We start from the raw sequence: 16,293 nt of genomic DNA on the forward strand, positions 1-16,293 counted from the left end.
CACGACGAGCTGTCATGACGTCTTTCATGGCGTCACGGAGAACTTCAAGGCGGCGTCTAAAACCTGACTTTCGTCTTGGCGTCTTTTCTGGCTTATCAGGCTTTATGTCGAGATAAGATTGATATTTATTTTCTTATTGAAGAGTGGTGATTTACCAATACAGCCTAACTTATTTTCATTTTTTAGTGTCTCTTTGTTAACTAAAATGGAAGCCATGAAAAGCAGACGCAAAAAAAATGTTGGGTTTCTTTTATTCGAGTGAGAACATCCTTTCTGCCGCATTTTATTCGAGTGTACAATTATTGGTCATATTCAGCCTAATTTTACGTCCCCTGGACTGAAACCCTCGACCGTATGTTTACAGTTACCCCTGTCTAGTGCTATAGCTGACACCCTATTATACCTAACGATTTCCTCATTTTATCGCTCCACCTGATTTCCTGCCGTCCTCCAAATGCGCCTACCTTCTCTTGATAACCCAATCTGTAGCTCTAAACGGCCGCCGGTCATCAGCCCTACGCGCCACGTGGCCTGCCCAAGTTTGTCTGTTTCTCTTAACGTCAACTAGAATACGGGCTACCCCCTTTTGCTAAATACCCGCCGCTGTCTTTACCCAATTACCCAACGTTACACTTATCATTTATTGCTCTATCGCTCGTTGCGCAGTTATTAACTTCTTCTCAAGCGTCTTTGTTCACTTCCAAGTTTATGTCACATGCATTGGTACTTCTACAAAAAAATTACTGGGGGCGCAATTTTGCAGCGAAGCTGTACATCTCTACCGAGCCAAGGAAATTTTCGTGTCGTTGGCGTAAGCAAAAAAAACGGCATGGTAAAAATTGAATACAAACACCATATCTCCTTTAAAATCAGGCATACAGCATACAGCTCAGCACTCGCTTTTCAAACGAAAAACCACAAAACAAGCATCAAAACCACATCAGCGATGAGGATAAGGCGCGTGTGGACAATGGGAACACCCTCCGACGCGTCCCGGTAAAGATTAGGTTTGCAGCTGCTTCGAAAGGGGTTGACGTCAGTTCAAAGCCCTCGTGTGAAGTGCAAACCGTATAATGTATGCTAATGACGCCAGCGAATAATGCGAAGCACGTTTCTTCTCCCGCGTGTGTTTCCCAGTAAAGATTACGGTTGCGTAAGCTACTCTGAGTGGAAACGTACCCAACAGCATAGAAATCACGCAGTGACGTCACCAGGGTCTAGCAACTCATTCAGTTCATTCCAGGCTACCATGGGTAGACCACAGAAAGTAAAGACGCCAGAAGAACAGCGTGAATATAATGTCATTGTGAAGTAATAAAGTGTGTAGTGAAGTACATTTCACTCGTCTCTGGTTTCACGCTTTGTAGAGCCACGTGTGTGAATTCAAGTGACGTCACAATGGGTAATCGTCTTGGGTGTTGTTTACAGCTTCGCTGTCCAACCACCTACACAGCGTGGATTGGAGCCACAGTTGATGTTTTTTTTTTTTTTTTTGAGGATGACGGTAAGCTGCCGGTTATCAATTGGGACTGCCTGCCATGTCCTCCTAAGACCCCTTGTACAATAAATTGTACATTGCCTTGAACATATCTTTCAACTTCACTCGGAGGGGATTACGCAAGATATTCACTCTGGGTATGAAGTGTGGTGCATGCGTAATTGTAAAGTAGTGATTTACTCATATTCTTGTCATCTACTTTCAAGAAATTTGACACTAGATTGATCTACACCTCTATGTCGTCCCAGACAGCCGAGAGCAACGATCAGGTGTGTTTCGAAATCAATGAAATTTCGTGAAAATGCCGGACGCGGCAGCAACGTGGCTATGTACTACAAGTATTTCCATCTTCATCGCGGCGTTTAGGTAATGAAATGCACTTTTCACCATAGCAAACTTGAGGAGATGACTGACATAGTTATTTTCTTCCCGTACAGGGACACACCGCGTTTCGCATCTAACCGTGGTATTTAAATTTTAAGAATTGTTTTTCACGTTCACAACATAACAGTAGACAATAAAAGTGACCTTGAACGCCGATTGGGTCCCATAGCTGTATTCGCGTCTCGGGAACATATGCGCTCCTACTTGTATTTTTTTTTGTTCATCAATTTTTTAGTAGTAAATGAGAATTGTATTCGTCACTAAATTTGTATTTTGCAATTAGAGAAAACGTAAGCGCAAGGGAAGGAACAGACAACTTCGCCGTCCTTGAGAGACCGATTACCGCCCGGTGGGATATGTACTAATGTAGGCGTGTCAGGCACTGCCGCAGCCACATTCACCACCATGACCGCGAGTAGCACTGGCTATCACTTTCAAAAATTACGTCATAGGAACTCATATAGAAACCCACGTATGTGCCCAAGATAGTGAATGGAAGGATAGCCATCGACTTAACTCGGCTTATGCCCCACCACATAATTGTCATGAGGAGGGTGTGAGTTCGGCTACAACCGGCGGCACGATTGCCTTTTACTCCAGATTTCACTGTAATTTTTCCTTATCGAAAATGTTTTGCTTAGCGCAGATATAACCCTCATCCGCTAATAATTCTACGTTTCTATAGAAAAGCTGTTTATATCCGCTGTGCTTTGTACGGCTTCGTCTGACCCTGTAAACGTAGATAAAAACTTCCATGGCAATTTATGCAAAGCTTGCCAGAGAAAAATCTGGACTCTGAAAATGTTCGGGAACCATGCGAGCCAGGAGCAGTATTTGTACTTTCCCATGGCAAAGTGCCAGTGTTTCTATTCACTCGCGTGGATATTCAGCTAATCGAATGCCGAAACTCGAACGGAAGCCTGTAAGTTATTTGAAACGTCGGTTGAAAATTCAGAAAAAAAAAACGTTAAAGAAAAAATAGAATCAGAGACAGCAAGCAGGAACTCCTTATGTGTGAACGAAATTAGCTGAACTGGGACTGAACTAAATAGGCGTTGAAAGGGACATCTAAAGCAGTCTAACTTTCTGATAATGACATTTGCTTATGTAGACAGCAAGGAAATGATTATTCCGAGCTCTTGAAATGCTCTTCCCGTTTTATGAAACAATATATTGTCGATGAATACTGCGAACGCTAAATTCATCTCGGTGATTAGAAAAAGCTGCTCTATACAAGGCAGTGTTGCAGTATTTTTTTTTTCTTCCACAGGATCATTTAGAAAAAAAAACGTCCGAAGTCCTCTAAGATCTGCTAGCTATGTTTGCGAGTTCTTCGGTTCTCCACTAAAAGTTCACTGTCGTTTATGCATGCCATTTTGCGTGAATAAAAGCGAAAAATCCGTTATATGAAGCGAAAAATCCGCTAGCATGGCAATACTGCTTGATGCGACTCTATTGAGTGCACCCATTGTTTCTCAAAAGTTCATTTCGTTCTTTCGTGCATACCACGCAAACATTCCTTTGCGTTATTAACATTAACATTTACTGGAAGTTTTCAAATAACTTTAGCTCATAAATAAACAATAACTGTACTAGCTGCGTAGCTACCTGGGTGAATCGGTAGATCTGCACTATATAAAGGATATGTACTGCATGTACAGGGTATTCACTGCGTGTACAGGGTATGTATGTACCAAAATGTCTACGCTATTTAGAGTGTAGCAATATACATGTACAGGTCACCTTCGAAGTTCTACGTAATTATTTTTATCTGGTGTGTTCTGCAAGCACTAGAGTGAACATCGTAGAATGAATTTGTGATGTGAAATACTCTACAAAACGTATATGAGAAGGCCTGGGGGCGTTAAGGTATACAGGATGATGTTTATACATATACATGCATTAGACCATCACCGCTCTATCTTCCAGCTATTCATGACTAGAGTCCAGGTTAGTCCTTTGTTCCGAACTGTGTTCTGGATTTCGACAGTGCCGAATTTCGCATCTCATCTTAGCCAATAGCATCCGCAGGGAATAACACACTCTTTTATTAGTGCCCAATACAGAAAGCAGGTTGCTTGGTTACGAGTGGCTTATTACTGTCTTCTACGCCTGAAATGCCTTTGTTCAACTCTGTGGATAGGTACATTTGTCATTGCGAGGCATAAATGAATAAAAATGAAAGCCTCTGGTACAGTACTCTGGCCATCTTCGACGGAAAAAGATATAAATCTGAGTTCTAACTAGCGTCAAAGGCGCGTTCACGTAGCTCACCTATATAGCCATCCTTTAATATTGTTATAAAACTAGTTTAACTGTTTTAACGCTCAGAGGCGGTGGCGCCACAAAGCGGAACCTGGGCGTCTGTTCAGCGGCGTATTTAAAGCTTTTTAAAGGTGAATGCACGGATTACCGATAAGCATATATGCTAGTCCACGAGTGCCACTAAAATAGCTCGCCGATGAAAACAGTCCTTGTGTCCAGCCACAAAGGATCGTGATGCGCTGAATGAATACCGTTTTGAGGTTTCCAAAAGAAGCAAGCGTTACGACAACGCAGCTTTAAACACGAACCCACCTTTAGCCTGCGCAAAAGGTTAGCTTACATGGCAGACTTGGTTGGAGAGTACGCTATACAAGAGCCTAGGAATTGAAAGGTCACGCCGCGTTCATGTTAGGCTCAGTAATGAAATTGTTTGCGAAAGCAGATGTTACTCAATCTCCTCGCGCTACTGGAGTCTCAATTTAGATGCACGCTTGCATGCTATGCTTGCTGTATTTGCTTAAGATCCGCTTTTTATATTCAAAATGACAGTTTTATAGCTGGAAATGATACGGCCAGTCTGCAGCGCTCAGGATGTCGACGACATCGTTCGTCTTTTTGAAAGCTCTGTAAACGTTGTTGTCCACTGCAATCACAATGACAAGCCATTGGTGGCGGTTTTCAAGTCTTCTTGTTGAAAGCTCTGCCAAAGTCATTGTGTTCATCAAGTCACAGCAAGCCCTTGGTGGTGTTCGTGGTTTGAATGTGTTCTTGTTGAAAGCTGTGCCAAAGTAAGCCTACTACGTCACACGGGCAAGTCTTTCGTGGTAATGTGGCGGTGGTTGTGGTGGTGCTGGCTACCAAGTCTTCTGGTCCAAAGCTCTTCATCAGTTAATGGAAGATACACTCGCTGACATCACACCCTACAGAGCCGGCGACACACTGGCGCTAGACCTAAAGGCGGCCTTCGGCAACGTCTCACGCGCAGCTATTCTGGAGAACCTCAATGGTACACATTGTGGGCGGCGGACGTACAACTACGTACGATTCTTCCTCAGTGTGCGTGGGGCCAAGATAGGGCTGGACTACCTCAGATCGAGAAGGCTGAACGTCCCACAGAGATGCACGCTGCAGAGCGCGGTCATGTCGCCGGTACTCTTTAATCTAGCGATGCTCGGGCTCCCAGCAGTGCTTCGCCTCTAAAAAGAACGGCAGTTTCTCCATCACGAGGTTTAAGGATGTGGCCAGGTATCCTGACAGGGACTCTCACGCCGTCAGCGTCGTGAACGAAAAATCTTCGGCAGATCGCCGCGGCGAAAGTTCAGCATGCAGACAGAACCGGTGCTGAAGAGGCGGCCATCGCGTTGGCTATTGACACAAACCGTGCCATATAACAGATCGTTGTGCTCACCGGCTCACCAGCGGCTGTAGAAATCATGCTGAAGGTAGAATCTCGCACGTAAATATTGACAACGTTGGCATAAAATATATTTGCACCAGTCAAGCTGCACACTGCATTTTTTCGCTTTGATGGGTCTTTGTAACGTATTCTAAAAAAAGCCATTTGAATCTGGCTGAGCAGCAATTGAACGTACGCCAGCTAGTACTACTCCCGATTCTGCTCCGATTACTCAATGCACAACCTCAAGGAGTGTGTTGCTTTCACACATCTACGCGGGGATCAAGTCAGTCTTAGGGATTGAAACAATACATGTAATTATTAGACACGCTATTTGGATACTTGGCAAACTACTTACTGTGTTTTACTTACTGGCGTAGCCTGGATTCAGTCCCAAAGGTCAAGGCAGCTTGGCAAGGCAAGGCCTTATTAGTCACTACGTGAGAGGCAAAACTTTGTGATTCTACTTTGGAGTTAAATCTGTCTGAAAAACAATGAAGTATTAAGCAAACTGGAGTGGTATATTTCATTTCTGAAAGGCCAAATCCTTGTCTTGGGCCAATGTCACAGTATCACATATCCGAGAAAACGACATAAAAGAGAAGGACAGTCGGGGACACCATTGTAAAATTCTCTCGTGCTGTCATAAACTGTGCCAATGTCTGACCATAGATAAGTCTTCTTCAGCAAGAAGAGATTCAAAACATTGTAAGCTAAAGAAAAAGCATGGCGACATTGCTGGGCGCTTTGGCAGCAAGAGAGGCCAGCATGCACGAAAGTAGGGCAGCGTTCGTGACGTAACTTGACCGCTTCTCATCGGCGTCGTGCTTTGAAGTGAAAGTCGGGAAAAAAAAGTCTGGTCTTCCTTGTGTTTTGGCGTAGACTGAAATTCTACAGATGTTTGACCTGTCGGTATTCTGCGTGCAATATTGTATTGGCACATTTTTATTGAGCGTATCTTATAGTAGGTACGTCGTACGTGTTAGGAATCTGTGTTTTATTTATGTACGAATGCTTTATATTTTGTTCGATGATGTAAGTTGAAAATGGTTTGCTTTTGTTGTAATGCTGTAAGTGGACCATGCTGTGTTTATTTTCTCGACTGAATACAAGCAAACGTTGTTGCCGGAATCGAAACGGGGCAGGATCTTCTGTCGGGCCTCAATGAATTTGTTCCTGCTGCCGTTTCTGTCACAGCTAAAAGCAGAAAAATTATATTTCTTTCTTTCTTTCTCTCTTTCTTTCTTTCTCTCTTTCTTTCTTTCTTTTCTTTCTTTCTTTCTTTCACAACTGCAGAGCTGGCAGCGACTCATGATGCAGCGGAGAGCGTGCACGAGCAGCTAACCTGATCAGTTTGACCTTCTTACCAAGTCCCGCACTGACCTAAGCAGGCTATAGAGTAATTGGCACTGAGGTCCCATTTGGACGTAGCATTATCGATTCCGTCATCAAAATTACATCTCATGAGATATACCTCATTTGCCAGCGGATACCTTCGCTGGCAATGTATATTGCCAGACATGCATATATATATATATATATATATATATATATATATATATATATATATATATATATAATGTCTGACGCCATGTACTACTAAAATTATTTGCGTCGAGCAGTTGTAAAGGCCAGTTAAGCAGACTCATCAACCTACGCGAACCCGTAATTAGCGAGTTTTAGAAACGCCGTACCAAAGCAGCTTAGCGTGCCCAGAAAAGCCCCTAAACTACACGTACGCCTGACTCACATGCTGTTTGGTCTCTTTTGTGCTTCCTAGTCTTCTTTTTTTTACACCCGTCCGATAGCGTTCCAAAAATAACAGCCCACTGATTCTAAAACTCCCTAATGTCTCGCTTTGGCATCTCTTTAAAGAGGCACTACATATGAACATCAAATTAGGTTGTGATATAAAATTTCGCTTCTTCATCAGCAAAACGCCCACTCGTACCATTAGAGGGGGTTTGCTAGCCGGATAAGACGGCAAGAGGCTGCTCGTGGCGACGCCACACGGAAGTTCCCGCACCAGTGCCTTGTGACGTCATAAATTCTGACAGTGTGTGCTCGGGTCTACTCAACTGTTTACCGGTAAACAAAGAATAGATTGAAGAACGATGCATTCAAGCTAGCAAGTTCAAAGAATTTGTCCCATACCGAAACGACCTAAATAAGCATAAGTATCTGAAATCCGTGCCGTCATATTGACGTGCCGACGTTGACATTTCTATGCAAAATTTAATAAAAGCTGGTTTGGCCTGTATTTCTCTGCAGTAATATTCAATAAATGTTTTGCCAGATGACGTAAAAGAGTATCGAGTGAATGTTTTACCAGTCCGACCCAATTTAGTGTGCTCCTTGCTCATCCTTTTCACAGGGCACAATCTCTGAGCTGCCAGCATACATGCTTCCACTTTTGGCGGTGGCAGTTACGGGAGACATTCGAGCCCCGTTCCACGTCATCAGAAACACCAGAGACACGTTTGCGACGCTTTTGTCCAACATTTATTAAAAACTTATTAAAATGTAACAAGATGTGAAGAAACAGTGCAGACAGTGTGTGGCTGCCTCATCTGCAGACGAACGCGACGGGCGCGTCGTCTGCACTAAGTCAAAGTACAAAAGATAAAAGGGACTTCCTGTTGTATTATATGCATCTTTTTTTTTCTCCTTTGGAATCTTAGGACGTGGATATCACTGCGCTTCCTTCCATATCACACTCTCATCTCTTCCACCCTTTCTGCCTTTCTTTCATTTTGCGCAAGGCGCAAGGAGGCGCCGACAAGACGACGGGAAACGCAGTACATGAAAGTGAAAACAGACGCCAGGACAGTTGACAGACGAAAAGCCAGAATGGCTCGTGCCAATTTCCCAAATAACTCTTCGTCCTCTGTAAGGACAACCAAGATGTTATTTAAAACGCGTGCTGTCGTATCTTGCGACATGCATGAGCTTTGACCATACCTCTGTAGTCTGCCGTTTCGTTATAGATCTGTTCGACAGAACTGCAGTCGGCAGGTTCGTAAATTTCCAGGAGCTTCCAATAAACACGGCCAGGCTGATATACAACCCTCTGTTTTGTTCGCGTTCCCATTTCGTCTTGGCACCGTCTCGTACCACTGCGCGCTGCGCTAAATGAATGCTTTCCAACGCACACCTGCAGGTCACCATCACTCTCATTGCAACACGAGGACCTCGCCTCGTAACGCCACCTATACTGCACGACACGCGCAACAACAGCAGCTGCTGCAGCAACAACAACAACAGAACCACCGCAAACACAACCACACCGACCCGACCCGCTCGACGCTTAGCCCCTACAGTATAACGGTCCCAGCTCGCTCTTAAGCCTAGCGTTCTCCACTGGCGTACGAAAATAGCTTCCAGGACACGACGCCTCCCTTTCTTCAAAGAAACAACAAAGTCTTGAGAAAAAAAATATTGTCGGCATGCCCGCACTTAAACGCCAGAGCTTGTCGTCGTCTGCCAGCAGTGACGTCGTCTGCCAGCTTTCCGACGCTGTCGTCTGCTGCCAACCGTGGTGATTTGGCGGGGGCAGTTTGCGCGGACGGGCAGCCGTGTGGCGGTTATATCGGATTCCGAAGGAAGGTGGTAGAACTATTTCGATCGGAGCTCTTCAATCGCACCACCTGCAAAACTGTGCTTTCCGACAAGCGGCGCGCGTTGTTTTTCGTTCAGAATTTGGGCATGTATACAAGAGCATTCGCAAACCCTATTAGGTGACACTTAAGCCTAACGCACTCAACAATACCCGAGCTCTGGTGTGATCTGCTTGTTTTGTTTTTGCTCACAAATGGCGCATGCGTCTGCTAGACCTTTTCTGTCTTCACGGCTTTTATTATATATTTTTTCTCCCCACGCAGACCAAGTCATCGTCCTTCTTAAATCCATTTATTCTATCTCTTTTACTCGGCTACTTTCTAGGCCTCGAATATCTTGTTTCCCCCCTAACAGCGCGAACTTTTGAGACAAGCTATCCCCATCCCTATAGTTCTGAAACCATGAGTGTTAATCTGTCAAATTCTGCTTTGTGCAAATCATAGGAGCCATAGCTGCCTTGTGAGCCAATCAGAACTGAGAAGAATGATGACAGTGTCCAAAGTAGCACTCCAGGTAATCGTCTGAAGCTGGATTATGGAAAGCGGAGTTCCAACGACTAGTGCGACCAAGGAGCTTCCGATTTTCATTCCTTCCCACCGTTCCTTCTTAACGCGTCGAGGATTTCTTTGGGAGGTCGTTGGGTTTTGTTGGTGAGTCCGTCGTGTTACGATGGAGCGTAGATAGATATAGTAGATATATGTAATATATGCATGTACATATTTACGGACCCAGAAGCAAAATTGTTAGGGGTGGGGGGCGGGGATGCACAAGGCGCACCCCCGTGCTTATTGCGCCGCACACAAAATAGATTCTCTCCTTCTTTTGCCGTCGTCTATCTCACTGTCCCACCACTACACTCTTCCTTTCCGTGTCTCGCACCTTCCTTCCCGCCTTGACATAAAACATTCCCTCGCGGGCTCCCTCCTCTCCGTGCCTACCAAAATCCAACCTTTGTACTGACGCTCCCTCTGCCCGAAAAATGCAGCGGACCCGAACGAACTAAAAAACGACAACCTAAAAAACTCTTATTCTCTCGTAGATATAAAAAATATGACGATTACAACGACGAAGCTTGACGACAACGATGGTATACACTACGTGCGATGCCGCCCGGTTTGCTGCGAGGTGCGTCTGGCTAAACAAAAATATAATCAAGTACCGGAACCCGTCGTCTGGAAAGAACTAAAAGGGGCCGTCTGCTCGCACCATGGTTTAAGTGCTTTCTTACTTCACATTAGACCTAATGCCCCTTGCCGTTTACTTATCGCAATCTGATTATCAATATTGGAATACATTCGTTTTATTTTCTTGCTAAACATGAAATGTTAGACTCATCAATGGCACCGAATGACAGCAACGACCGTTGCGTTTTCTCGAGCTTTAGCAGACGATGTTCAGGATTCCGGTCACCGTCGTCTGCTCAGAGGAATAGCCACTGTCGTCTGAAATAGCTGACGTGCAACAATATGGCTCTCTCGCGCACGAAGCCAACGCAATTTTCGGTGGGCCATACTTGTGCTACTTGCGCTCTAGACCACGTAATGAGCATATATAGTGCCCGCTGTAACCAGCGCGGCCTGAGTAACAAACGCGCCCTACAGCGCCCCCAGCGGCAGTGCGTGTAGAGAGAAGTACATACAACCCGGTCATCAGGCGGTCATTCTGTATCAAACACACCGACACACCTCGTAGTAGAAAAAACGTGTACAGAAAAAACGACATGGAAAAAGGCAAGTGATAAAGGTTGTCCACAATATATATCTCAAATTAAAAAATGGGGGAAATGGGGAAACCAGGCAACGGCAATGCGGCTAATTATTCGAGGGAAACAGAGCCTGGGCACCTACGTCACTTCCGCTGAGTACCCTGGCATGCCATTGGCTGCGGGGGTCAAAGCTCGCTTGACACGTCGCTGCAACGTAATGACGTCGCCGGCTTTGCTGGGACTAAGCGGAGTGGCGTCACGGCAGTAATGAACGAGTCGTAGCTTTGCACTTGACTAGACCTCTTAACGTCACAACGCATCGCCTTCATCAGCTCTGTCCTCTGAGATGGCGTGAAGTCACAGCGCCACCTTCAGTCATTCGATTTGCTGGCTTATAGATTTGGTGACGCCATGGCAGCGAGTGCCCGAAGAAGCACTGAACGAAACCATCATGGCGTAGTGTGCCTCGTCACACCAGACTTCAACAGTTCACCGCACCGGATGCGACGTCACAGTCAGCTCAGAGGCAGTGCATGACGTCAGAAATGGCATGCTCAGACTCTGTCCCCGTCGTATGGTGCTGGTGCCGATCTCTATATTACGATATAAAAGAAACAGGATCACTGGTTCACTTCTCAAAAACGCCAAGCCACCGGAATAATTGAACGAGGGTGGTTTTCCGCAGATGACTAGGCCTCTTGGCTCGCTAGTCTAAGTGGGTGCTAATCTCGATTGCCTCTTTCTTTTCGTCTTGTAACAATTATAGCCGAACACCTCTCTGAAATGTTGCATCGCATAAAAATAGCTACACCGATGAGGTTCAAAGCTCTAAAACGGTTGACGGTTAGCACATTATTATGCTAGCTTCTGCAAGGACGAATGTCGCAGACGACAGGAAAATCAGGTCGTTGGCGTGAATATAGAAAGCGACCGTCTGCTTGCATCCCTGAGGTCAGGTGCAGGTTTGTATCCTATCGTCTGCTCGCTACAATGGCCATGGTTGCAGCAGCTGTATAACAACACGGTTGCAACATTCAAGATTTTCGCTCCCCCTCCCCCCCTAGCCCACGAGATGAGCACCCAACAACACTGCGACCCGACCACGGCAATAGTAGTGCACACTGGCGAAACTGGCGCCATCTGCTTCTAGACACCACTTTGTCGGCGGTCAGACATTTATCTCCACACTGGAGTCTATTTATATATGTCTTTAAAGACATATTTTTGTCACATTTTGTGGTTTCTTTTCTATTTTCCATATGGCCTCGTTCTTGTTGCTAGAACAGTCCCGCTCTGACAACGCCATGACACTTAAACGTCTATACCAGCAGATGGCACTTGTTTCTGTATACCGTATAAGAACCTCCAGACGCCCAAAATATCAACAGTTATGTTCCAACATCAATAGCAACTACGGTTCTCTAAACGTTACGTCTGGAAAACATATGTGTCGTCAAAAATAGACTTTTTTTTCTTGGTCTTCCTGTTAACGAATATATATTTCAGGCGCTATGGATTGGCCTTGCAACGGAAGTTTGTGCGATGTGTCTAATACAATAGCGAAGGTGTACAGTTACAGCAAGAAATTACGTTACGCAAGAAAGCGTCTGTCTTTTAGCTACTCTGAGATGCATGAGTTGACGGAGAGGACATCCATGATTCTCATAACCAAGATCATCATGCTGCTCTTTACAAAGGTTTCATAACAGTCACCATCTTTTTTCGAGCGTATCCAATACCATGAACTGAAATAGCTGAAGAAAAAATCGCTTCTCTACGGGACTAACCTTGAAATAGTCGTGTGATAAACGTTCAAGTTCTATGGTATATATTTTTTTTCTTTTTTTTTTTTGCTTTATGTACCCTTCCTCTTCTGTGAAAACAAAGTTTTGGCAGCCGTAGAAGCTAAGGCCTGCAATTCTGTTCTGTACTGTACTAACGCCGCCCATACGACTTTCTTTAACGCACAGTTCCTGAAGATTCCATCGCCAATACTACGGGCACAATTCTGGCCAGGACAGACACATTTGCTCTAGAATAGAGCTACAACCTGACATATCGAACAGATCAGACCAGACTATTTTGTACAATGTTCCATCTCAGGACACTCAAGAAAGGACTGTTCCTTGTTCTTTCTCTGTGACCTCTTCGACGTGTAACGAAGCGAAAGCAATTCAACAATGGTAAACTCTATCGATTTCATTAAAACACCGTTACAGTCTCGGCGCCGTCAACCATCTGGCCACAGTGCAACATGCGAATTATGTCCTTTCCATAAAAAAAAGGAATCGTAGGGAAAAGACTTTCCTTTGTCGCGCCTGCACCGTAGCATTTTGAAGTGTGAACAGGCAACCCTACATTTTGAGCCACCAAAACATACGCCGCCGTTCTCAAAGATTAATCTTGCCTGAAAAGGCTATACTCTAGTCCAATAAAACGCTGTCCTTTTTTAAGCAGCCTTATGCAAGCGGTGAAAACATGTTTTGTACGATGTCCTTTTCATCTTAGTCTATGAAGAAGCGACCGTTTCTGCCGTGCTTCACTCTAAGATGACAGAAAGTGCTGGGAACTCATCATCCGGGAGCAACCAGTCGGTACCACGCTTAGCGGTAAAACTGTCCTTTACAACTCCAATGAAAAACAGTTCACTCCGGTTGGACGCACGCTGAGGAGTACGAAACTACTCGAAACGAGAGTTAACGCCGAAACGGTCTGTTGCTCCCGGATAAAGGAGTCACCAAAACTACGCTGTCTTACAGGGTGTTTCCGTTGGGCCTCCAACCTAGTGACTCAGCGAGCCAACCTATCCGGCAATACAGCAATTTCCAAGCAAGCGCAGCTCTCTTCCCCCTTATCCAGGGCGTCTAGAGGTCCTGCTCATCTTTGCTCTGTCTTCCGCGTTTCGTCTACAACTGTCACGGTCACATTCAAAAGAAAGAACCAGTGTCGCCGCAGTTTCGGCCTCCACCAACCAACCCCCTATCGGTTGACCAGGCGGCAGCCCGTCTTTTTTTTTCAAACGCGAGATGTGGGCCCCCTACAAAAGAAACGAAACATAAAAAAAAGACGCGAGTGGCGGCTGCTCCCGACTAGTTTGCCAACAGCAGATGCTGTTGGAGCGCAGCTCCGAGTTCGGCGGCCGCACCGGACACGGCCGGGTGGTGGTGGTGGTGGTGCGGATGGTGGTGGTGGTGGTGATGTCCCTGAAGCGAGCCACCAGCCGCCGCCGCTGCCGCCAAGAACGGTGACGCCGCCGCCGCGAACCGCGACGCGGTCGTGGGAGGCGGCGGGCAGGACGCGGCCGCCGCTGCCGCAGCCACCTGCGACGCCACGACGGCAGCGGCTGCATCGCCGAACGCGTCGACGGGGAGGGCGGCGGCAGCCGCCGCCGCCGCCGTTCCGTACAAGTCGTGCGGCGAGAGAGGGTTGCCGTTCGACGGCGGCGGCACCGCCGCCGCCGCCCGGGCGACGTGCTGTTGCTGCTGTTGCTGCTGTTGGTGTTGTTGCTGCTGCTGCTGCTGTTCTCGCCGCAGGCTCAGCTCGGTGGGCGAGAGCCTCTGGGCACGCTTGGAGCTTGTCTTGAGCTTGGTCGAGCCGAACTTTGTCTGCGCGAAGCTGGCTGTGGTGAAGGTGAGGGAGCGCGTGCCCGTGCCGTTGACGACTGGCGCACCGGCGCCCGGAACGCCGTTGGCGCAGGGACCCGCGGCCGCGGCGGCGACGGCGGCGACGGCGGCCAGCGCGGGCGCCGAGGCGGCAGACTGGGCGGCGGCCGAGCCGGGCGACAAGGGCGTCATGTTGGCGCCGGGACCCAGGCCGAGGCCGGCCAACTGGGCGACCAGGGCTTCGTCGGCAGAGCCGGGGCTCGTCGAGCAGCAGCGCGACTCGGGGGCCGACGACTGAGGGCCGCCCAGAAGCACCTGGACGAAGGATGTAAAACAACAAAAGGTTACAAGTGTTTCTCGAAGACCCGTTTGACGCGAGAACGATGCAGGCTAAAGCACAAATTGGGGGAGTAGCGAGTTACAGAGGAATAGAAATGTCCACATTAAAATGAGTCACGAGAATAGATTACTTTAATAAATAATATATTCTGGCAACACAACAAAGAGGTAACTGGAGGTCGTGAAGAGAGGGCTTTATTCTAATCTGTACTTAAGCGTGATAATAATTATGACGATTTTGATGAGTGGGAGGTGGGGGAGGACCACAGGGCGACGCGTGTAAAGCATTTGTCCAGTGCCAACATTCTGACATGTTGATTTGTGATGGACCCAGTCTCTTCTGGAAGGGCATCACTACCTCGAATGATTGCCAAGAGGCAACTGATTAGTGTCTGGATATGGACTGCGTTATGCATCACAGAGTTAATAACAGCATACCATTTCGAAGACTGACAGCAGGAGCTGTTGCTATTAGCTCTGTTCTTTGCGTAATTAATAGTGTTAACGAGGGCCATTGTTGACCTGACCAGAGTAAGTGAACATCCTATATCAGTTCGAAATGGGTGCCGACTTCATTTTTTATCCCTACCCGATTCTCAGCCAGGTCTGTCTGCCTGTAAACTCTCATTAGGTTCATGTTAGGCAAGACAGCATATATTCCTCTACAGGAGCAAAACAAACCTTGGTGTCTTGAATCAACTTTGTATACGTAATTTCAGATGCTGTGAGTACACTTGTGGCCTTGCACCGTTTCTTTTCTTATCTGAGGTGGGGCTATTCAGACCATCGCCAAATTCCGTCATATTATCGATTTCGCTCTTTTATCAGCTATGATTGACTTTTCAAAATGGCTACGTTTTCTCTGCTTAGCTCATAATGTAAATATGCCCGAATTCGACAATCTCACAGAATTTGGTTGCCCAGAATAGCGACTCTAAAAACCAATTAAGAAAACACTCGAGCACCACCGTCTCACTTGTAGCTTGTATCTTAGCTCGTTCAGGCAGGGGGAGCACCTCATATATCAAACAATATTTGCCGATGCTGCTGCTAGAGGTTGAAGCAGGCACTGAGATGCATTTGACGAAACCACTGTATCGGCTCTTTTTCAGGGCCTCCACCCGAATCTTCGTCTGCCATTTCGATTGAGTAAGGCTGACAGTGGACAGATTGATACAAAGAAAAGCAACTCCTAGACTTCTGGCTTACGAATAGAGGCTTTTCCCTCGCAATACTGTCTTTGGTAATGTGGGAAAAAAATATCTTACACCTGCCGTCGAGGATGTTCGGAGGGCTATCAGTTGTGTTAAGTGCCAGGGACAAGTGCCTCAAACATCCAAGACGTTGATTGGACATAGTGCTGTTTTCCAGAGCAAAGACAGGGCAAGCAAATGTACAACAGTGTTCGGTCTTTTTTTTATATTCGGTTTTTCTGTATTTGCGCTGCAAAATAACCTCAGTGCCATAAGCACCCAGGTCACCGCAA

At 46.4% G+C, this 16,293-nt stretch overlaps 2 protein-coding genes across 2 annotated transcripts in view; one reads left to right on the top strand and one right to left on the bottom strand.

Annotated features, from left to right (window-relative positions):
* Positions 1 to 16,293, top strand: part of LOC119453350 (probable aconitate hydratase, mitochondrial) — a 327,347-nt gene that overhangs the window by 64,478 nt on the left and 246,576 nt on the right. The window lies entirely within an intron of this gene.
* The window catches only part of LOC119453343 (protein Tob1), a 31,289-nt gene continuing 24,105 nt past the window's right edge, over positions 9,110 to 16,293 (bottom strand). Inside the window, exon 4 of the mRNA XM_037715385.2 lies at positions 9,110 to 14,783. Within this exon, the coding sequence (XP_037571313.1) occupies positions 13,956 to 14,783 (828 nt within the window). The 3' untranslated portion in view covers positions 9,110 to 13,955. The remainder of the gene's footprint in view (positions 14,784 to 16,293) is intronic.

Source organism: Dermacentor silvarum, chromosome 5, assembly GCF_013339745.2.
Source record: "Dermacentor silvarum isolate Dsil-2018 chromosome 5, BIME_Dsil_1.4, whole genome shotgun sequence".
Classification (NCBI taxonomy): domain Eukaryota; kingdom Metazoa; phylum Arthropoda; class Arachnida; order Ixodida; family Ixodidae; genus Dermacentor; species Dermacentor silvarum.